This window comes from Protomyctophum bolini (genome assembly GCF_963924005.1).
Source record: "Protomyctophum bolini genome assembly, chromosome: 22".
NCBI lineage: Eukaryota > Metazoa > Chordata > Actinopteri > Myctophiformes > Myctophidae > Protomyctophum > Protomyctophum bolini.
This window is the reverse complement of record NC_137883.1, coordinates 6,123,821-6,132,356: the sequence shown is the minus strand read 5'-3', so window position 1 is coordinate 6,132,356 and position 8,536 is coordinate 6,123,821. Positions and strand designations below refer to the sequence as shown.

At 42.5% G+C, this 8,536-nt stretch overlaps 1 protein-coding gene across 1 annotated transcript in view; it reads right to left on the bottom strand.

The window, feature by feature from the left end:
• Positions 1-5,982: 5,982 nt before the first annotated feature.
• The window catches only part of dpysl2b (dihydropyrimidinase like 2b), a 34,484-nt gene continuing 31,930 nt past the window's right edge, over positions 5,983-8,536 (bottom strand). Inside the window, exon 14 of the mRNA XM_080756624.1 lies at positions 5,983-8,321. Within this exon, the coding sequence (XP_080612750.1) occupies positions 8,233-8,321 (89 nt within the window). The 3' untranslated portion in view covers positions 5,983-8,232. The remainder of the gene's footprint in view (positions 8,322-8,536) is intronic.

Genomic DNA, 8,536 nt, shown 5'->3' with positions numbered 1-8,536 from the left:
ACCTACAGGTTGGTTGGGGTGCCTGGGAAAATAAATGTGATCTTTCCCTTATTACTTGCATTCTGGTTTTACAGAGTCAGTGTATTATGCTGATGATTTAATGTGTACATTGGCTCACTGGAAACACTCTGCTACTGTACATTACATTACTCACTTAAATTGGTCCAGGTACCCTCATGGTGCCCTAATCCTTAGGGGGAATCCAAATGGCGCCTTACAGGTGTGTAAATCTGAAACCAATTCCATTTGTACACTCAGTAGAGTCATGCAGGTCCATGAAATGTAAAAGTTTGAGAACCTACCACTAAATAAATAGAACCGTAATAGATACAGTATATTGTAAGTGGTATGTGAAGGACGAGGCCCAATTTCTTTCTAATATGGCTGTTGTTCATAGAGCCTGATACATCTTTGCAAATTCCCCTGGATCCTTGAACTACATGGTCCCCGTTATGCCAACCAGTGTGCCGTTGGCCTATGGAGTGGGGTCCGGGGTGTTAGTGTAATTAGTGTGAGTTTTTTTTGTTTAAGAAGTAACAAGTAACAGTCAATGTAAAAAATAAATGCTGGATTTGACACTTGCAAGCCGAAATGGCTCAGTTGGGAGAGCGTTTGACTGATAGACCTGAAGGTCCCTGGTTCAATCCCGGCTTTCGCCAGTTGAAATGAGATACAGCAAGCCCTATGACTCTTAGGCTGATCTCCCTGGGTGAAAAACTTTATGAGTTTTTTTGTTTAAGAAGTAACAAGTAACAGTCAATGTAAAAAATAAATGCTGGATTTGACACTTACAAGCCTAAATAGTGCAGTTGGGAGAGCGTTAGACTGAAGATCTAAAGGTCCCTGGTTCAATCCCAGGTTTCGGCAGTTGAAATGAGGTACAGACAACCTTATGACATTGTCTCCTCCAATCAAATGGTCGCAGACCCGGACCACTTCCTTGTTTACAACTGGATGAAATACTCTGACCTGTTTTAGATTTATAGTGATTCTTCAACTTCATTTTCTTCATTTTCACAGTTTTATTAATATAATTGATCATTCTAGATCACTGCTAGATCCGTAACAATCTTCTCTTATGGGGTTCGGGTTAGGGTTAGGGTTAGGTTCAGGTTCCACGGGCTAATAAAGTGTAAATTTGGGGGTCCTTGACTAGAAAAGGTTTGGGAACCACTGTTGTAGAGGGACTATAGAATAGATAGATGTTGATAATATTAAGTTAGTTACTTTGACAGTGTACAAATGGAACCGGTTTTCAGCACATCAAATGAGGTACAGAAAACCGTATGACTCCCAGGCTGATCTCACTGGGGGAAAACTTTATGCGTTTACAGAAGAAGAACAAGAAACAAAAAAGAAGTGTGAATTGTCTGGAGCCAGTGGCTCAGTGTGTTAGAACCCTGCCACATCATCGGGAGATGGTGAGTTCAAACCCCACTCAAATTTTTACTTTCAAGACCAATTTCAGAAGAATAAAACAAACAAAAAAGAAGTGTGAATTGTCTGGAGCCAGTGGCTCAGTGTGTTAGAACGCTGCCACATGATCGGGAGATGGTAGGTTCAAACCCCACTCAGGTTCAAACAAAAAAATAAAGGGCCCAATCCCACCCCATTCTTTACTGTGACACTTTGCATTCCACACTAACATCAACTAGCACAGAAAGCCATGTTGTAGTAACCAGCAGTTAGCTCAGTGTGATGAGTGGCTGTGCTAGTGATCCACAGGTCCATGGTTCAAATCCCACATTAGTCATGTGGCTCTGTGACACTTTGCTTTGCACGCTGACTTTCAACTTCAAAGCAGCACAGAAATTCCCCATGATTATGTGCCTCAGTGGCCCAGTGGATAAGTCAAATGATATAGTATACCTAGTAGAAGTTTGCCGGTTCAAACCGGCAAAGACTCATGTCTTTACTTTCAAAAACGATTTCAGAAGAAGAAAACAAACAAAAAAGCTATGTAGTAGTATCCAGCAGTTAGCTCAGTGTGATGAGAGGCTGTCCTTGGGAGCCACAGGTCCAGGGTTCATATCCCACATTATTCATAACTGTGACACTTTGCTTTGCACACTGATTTCCAGAAGGACAACTTTAAAGCAGCCCAGAAATTCACCATGATTGTGTGCCACAGTGGCCCAGTGGATAAGTCAAATGATATCCGTAGTATACCTAGTAGAAGTGTGCCGGTTCAAACCGGCAAAGACTCATGTCTTTACTTTCCAAACCGATTTCAGAAGAAGAAAACAAACAAAAAAGATTTGTAGTAGTATCCAGCAGTTAGCTCAGTGTGATGAGAGCCTGTCCTTGGGAGCCACAGGTCCAGGGTTCAAATCCCACATTATTCATAACTGTGACACTTTGCTTTGCACACTGATTTCCAGAAGTACAACTTTAAAGCAGCCCAGAAATTCACCATGTTTGTGTGCCTCAATGGCCAAGCGGATAAGTCAAATGATATCCGTAGTATACCTAGTAGAAGTGTGCCGGTTCAAACCCGACATACTCCTAGTAGGCGGTGATGGTTCAAATCACTTCCGCAATTTCTGCAATTCCACAATTTCCAATTTCCACAATTTCCACAATTTTCCATTTCCACAATTTTCAATTTCCGCAATTTCCGCAATTTCAATTTCCGCAATTTCCATTTCCGCAATTTCCGCAATTTCCATTTCCGCAATTTCCGCAATTTCCAATTTCCGCAATTTTCAATTTCCACAATTTTCAATTTCCGCAATTTCCGCAATTTCCAATTTCCACAATTTTCAATTTTCAATTTCCGCAATTTCCATTTCCGCAATTTCCATTTCAGCAATTTCCGCAATTTCCATTTCCACAATTTCCGCAATTTCCATTTCCGCAATTTCCGCAATTTCCATTTTCGCAATTTCCCAATTTCCGCAATTTCCAACGATTTAAAAAACAAATATGAAAAAACGAGATACTATAGTTCATGGTTTTGGCCCATCATCTGACAAAATAGGCTGTGTATTTGCATACTGGGCCCTGATTGGTGGCCCAAAACTTGGTTGGAAAGTCCCTCTTTTATGTCTGGCTTCGAGGCCAGTTGGAAAAGGGCACACTGAGAGGTGGTAAGAGTATGTAAAATTGGACATTTTCATGGTAAAAGGTTAGCTGGACAGGGTTCTTTCAGACATAAGCCCCAACCGTTACATCTCAGGAAACGGGGGGAGAGAGCACCGTCTCCCGATGGTCCTCCAGCACCTTGATGACATGGGACTTGAACCGGCCAACTTTGGGCATTCAGCAGATGTCTCCTGGTGCTTTTGAGTTTTTATTTTTTATTCAAGCCTTGAAAAGTTCAAATTACTGCAGGAAAGGAACTTGAACATTTAGAAATATAGTGCTTTCAAATTTGAGACTTTTAACATGGGGCTCAATGGCAGATTTTGGCACGTCAAAAAATCACTTTCACCTAGAAACTCCATTCACACTTTTTATTACTCAGCTTACTGTGGAGACACATGCTGGAACGTTTTACTTTGAAATGTTTTGTAGTTTCCGAGTTAACTTAAACGCCCAATGCATTCTCTATGTTCTAATTCATGTGTAGGGTATCTGAGTCAGTAAATGACATCATTAATGTCATCACTAACACGATACGTAGTTCTGTCAGGTTCTCCTCCAGACTGTGGAACCATTGGCGAACTTTCTTGTATGTTCGAAACTGAATATGGTGGAACTCTTTTTATTGTATATTTCTTTCTATATTACAAGTAAGACGCAAGACGTAAGATGCTACTAGTCCTACATATACTTAAACCTATACCAACCCCATTCTAGCCTACTTAGGTTAATCTTACGGTGGACATGTTTGCCTGAAAAGGAATCTTTGAAAGGTGTCATAGTTTTAGAAATATAGTGCTTTCAAATTTGAGACTTTTAACATGGGTCTCAATGGCAGATTTTGGCACGTCAAAAAAACACTTTCACCTAGAAACTCCATTCACACTTTTTATACTGTGCATGGAGACACATGCTGGAACTTTTTTACTTTGAAATGTTTTGTAGTTTATGAGTTATTTAACTTAAACGCCCAATGCATTGCATTCTCTATGCAATAGCACAAACTTTGGCATGCTACTAAACGTGTGTGTGTGTGTGTGTGTGTGTGTGTGTGTGTGTGTGTGTGTGTGTGTGTGCGCGAGCGCGTGCACAATCGTGTTGTGTGAGCGAGCAAGTGCGCAAACTCCGTATAGTTGAATCAAAATCAATAGCACCGGGCCGGGAAGCGTTGCTAACGGTGACTTCCAATCTGACAGGCGTTGCCATGACAAAACCGAAAAGCAAAAACCCAGGGTGAGTGCAGGGACGTGTAGTCAAGGCAACGCCGGGGCAACAATGGAAGAGCCAGGGACAGAAAGAGGAAAGGAGAAAGAGAGGGATAGAGAGGGGGAACTGAAAGGAAGGACTGAAGTGGAAAACACAAGACGCATACTTTCGGTCTCGGGAGAGCTCTACTAACACAATCCTATTTGTGTTTTAAGGGCCTCAACACAACACTGACGTTCAGGACTATAGGCCAGAACACAGATGATCTTTAAGTCAGTGGTTCCCAAACTTTTTCATGTCAAGGACCCCCAAATTGACATTTGGAAAAGATATGCCAGGGGACGAAGAGAACGTTTTGACGGCTCTAGTGTAACGCCCGGGTTTTGAACTCAGGCCTCCCGCATGAAAGTCTAACATCTTAACATAGCTAGTCCAAGGGGATATCCCTTTGATCTAGTGGTTAAGATGTTGGACTGTCATGCGGGAGGCCCAAGTTCGAATCCCGGGAGTTACATTGGTGCCGTGACCCGGATCGGGTTTCCCCCGTGGGAGGTCGTCAAAAGGGAGGCCAGTGTAGCAGAGTGGCTCAGAGCCTCTGCCTGATGGCCTCCAGCGGGATACCCCTTTGGTCTAGTGGTTAAGAGGTTAGACTTTCATGCGGGAGGCCCGAGTTCGAATTCCGGGCGTTACACTATTAGTGATTTTCAACCAGTTTAATTTCAAAGACCCCCAGTTTGACATGCATTAGTCTACGGACCCCCCATTTAACCCATTTAGGACTGAAAAAAACGTTCGCTCTGAAAGAATATATATTCAAAGATTTGTGCCGCATTTTTACGATTTTTTCAAAAATAGCAGACCTACAAGTTTGAGCTTGTTTGTAGATGTGCTATTTTTCAATAGCTAAAGTATAACACAATGCTTAGTTAAAACACCAAAAGGGGTTCCCGTCCAGAATGGGTTAATGTCATTTCTATCTCCGGGACCCCCGATTTATATTGTAAAATCAATGTTAATTTAACTCTGAGAGTGTACAAATGGAACCAAACGGAGGACGTCACCACCAGCTGAAATAATATACCTTATTCTAGGCCCTGACCGTGCTTGCTGGGAGGCCTTGCAAAGAGCCTATAGTATCATTTGGTGGGCCGATAAATCTATCGGTCGTCTACCTCAATAGGAAACTATAGCCAAAACATGAGCCAAAGCCAGCAACGTTAGATCAAGAGTCGGAAACATTGAACGATTTGAACCCCACTGAGTGATGTACTGTACAATACGCCCTCCTATGGATATTCTCAGTACTCCATCCTCCCGATATCATCTCTGAAAGTGACGTATACCACTCTTTGGATTTGGATTTCCTTAAATGCATATACCATTAACTAGGACTGACAAGACGTTTCCTCCCATATTAGGCTTTCCAGACTATAGCGAGACCAGAATGAAGCCTGGAAAACTGCAGAAGGAAAACCACAGGCACTAAGGTGGTGGGGCAGTCACTATACTTCTTCCATCTGTGTGTCTGTGTGTGTATGCGTGCGTGTGTGTGTGTGTGTGTGTGTGTGTCTGTGCGCGCGTTGCTCCATGTTGACTCGTTGAGTCATGGAGTGGAAGAGGCTGCAGAAGAAGAACACTGACCCGTGGCCAAGTTCTCACCCACATGAGAGCTGAAGAAAGGGAAAAAACATGTTGAAGGACTGCTTGGCTTTTAATGAAAACCAGACCATGCAAAAAAAAAAAAAAAAAGGGGGGAGCAGGAACACATGAGGCCGTCGGAGAGACGACCGCATGGCTGTACGAGAGAGCCTGCGGTACATGTCCCCCCCATCCCTCACACATCAACACTTACACGGGAGTAACAATTAGCTCATGTCTACTTTTCAAGCATAAAATCAAACAGTGCTCAAGCCTGTAGGCATCTATACTTACAGAATGACACTTACAAAGCAGTTGTGACAACAGGTTAAAACTCTAAAAACAATAGAATATTTCAAGATAGTGAGCATTTCTCATCTCTACGGGAGCACTACCGGTAAAATAGGCCCTTTTGAAAGCTCAAAATCTGGCACCTTTGTATCGGTTAAACCCAGCTATTTTGCAACTTTTTCTCTTTTCTTTTCTTTTAAAATCTTACATCATCCTCTTACCTCAATAATAATAATAATAATAAAAATAATAATAAAAATCAAACTATTCAGTACAACTTCTGTGGGTTCAGGCACATAAAGATTCAAAAGGAAAGTGTTGGATTCGATGAGTATAAAAAGGATGAGGATAAACATTCACTAATGCAAATGCACTGGTTGGTGATGGATGGGTGGGTCATACGTAAAAGTGCAATAGCAACCTGGCAAAATGGAGTATGGATCTTTGGGATCCGTAGGAATGCAAACAAAGTCGAGAAGAGCTATACTTTAGTAGTGAATGGGTGAATTGAGGAACAGAGTGGCACCAACCCAAACACTACCAGGTGACTTGACAATTCTCTACGAGGAAGGTTTTAAGGCCGATTTTTAAGGCAAGGAGAGGTTGTCAAGATCGGATCTAAACATGACAAGTGAGTAAGTAACCTTTCCTCTCTCCTTCCCCCCACTGTATGAGGGCTTCTTGACCCCCAGGAGATGTGTCACAAGCACCAGCAAACTCTACAAAATCAGCAGCCAAATGAATAAATATGGAGCAGGGTTTAGCGTAACACAGGGCACCCAGCAGCCGTGAGTCAGTGAAGATACTGGACCGTGATTCATGCTTCATATGGGGTGACGGTATCATGGAGGGGAAATAAGACAATCTACAAGTTGTGAACTTGTAGATCGTCTGTTTTTCCCTGCGTGACATCGTGACCCAATGAAACTATTAAAATGGAGCGTGGTTTTCCCACTCATGTACCTCAGGAAAGTGGGATAACACAAGATTTGTGCCAATAACAGGACAGTCCAGTTACTGGATTTACATTTAAAGTCATACAGTGTAACATACATTTTGAAGAATAATTTCTTGGCGGCGTCCCGGTAATTACAGCGTTTATCTATAAAGAACTAGATGCTCAAAAAGGAATGTTGCCGGGTTCAAACAGCGACTACATTTTGGAACGTTGTTCAAGTTGTCAAAAACTGAATTTATCAACTGTAAAATGCATTCATAAAAATGTCCAGTGCCTAGTGTGGGGACAGACACTCGCAAATAAGTTATTTAATAAGGTTAAGAGAAGTTGTAAAAAATAATAATAATAATACTATTTGATGAAGTTACACAGTATGACTTTAACTTGCCCTATGCGGTTGCCCCAGCCCTTTTCATGACAATTTATCAGCGACATATTTCAGTCTTAAAGATGGAAGTAGAGTCACTCAAATTGAACAGAACAAAAGTGGAAAGCTTGTGGGCAAACCCTCCGATACTCCCCTACTGAACCACAAGAGGGCACTGTTGCATGTTTTTAACTGCAAAAAGACAAATTATTATATGAATTTATGGCTCACTTACCTTGGATCCAAAACACAAAAGAATGGATGAAAATAAGAACAAGACTTCCTGTATGACCCCTGTGTTACCACAGTGACATAAAACTAAAAAGATACACGGCATGTACAAAATAAAATTACAGTATAAAACACTAAATAATACAGTCAAAAGTGCTCAAATAAGGAGTGTTGCCGTTTGTTTCCTTTTTTTTCCTTCTTCATATGAGGCAGAACTTTTCTAGGTGTCTTCTCTGGAACAGGGTGTTATGGATGAGGGAAGGGTGGAGGGAGCGAAAAAGGGGGTGAGCGTCGAGCGATTGAGGCTGAGGGGTGTGAGGCGACGCGAAGGTTGTTGGTTCCCGATGTAGGCGTGTTTTACTTGGGCTTCTCAGTTCCTGATGCATTACACCCACACCCCTGCCCCCCAAAGCCCTCGTTTGCCCCACCCCGAGTTCGCCCTCTGGGGAGAGTGCTCTTAACCCAGGGTGATATTGGCCCTACCACCAGGCGGGGCCGCTATGCGCTGGGTGTTCCGGCGTGGCATGTTGTCATCGGCCTGAGCACCTGAGGAGGGGTGAAAATAAGAACTTTAACATCTTACACTACATTACATGAGGTGATTGTTGTTACTGTATGTCACGTACATACATAATTGCCCATTTGCAGACCGCGGCCATGTTTCCAACAGAGTTTGGAAGCACTCGTTTTCAGTAAAGCAACGTCCTGCTGCCTCCTGCATTATGTGCCAATTCAAAACAGGTGGTACGCAGGGCAGTTGA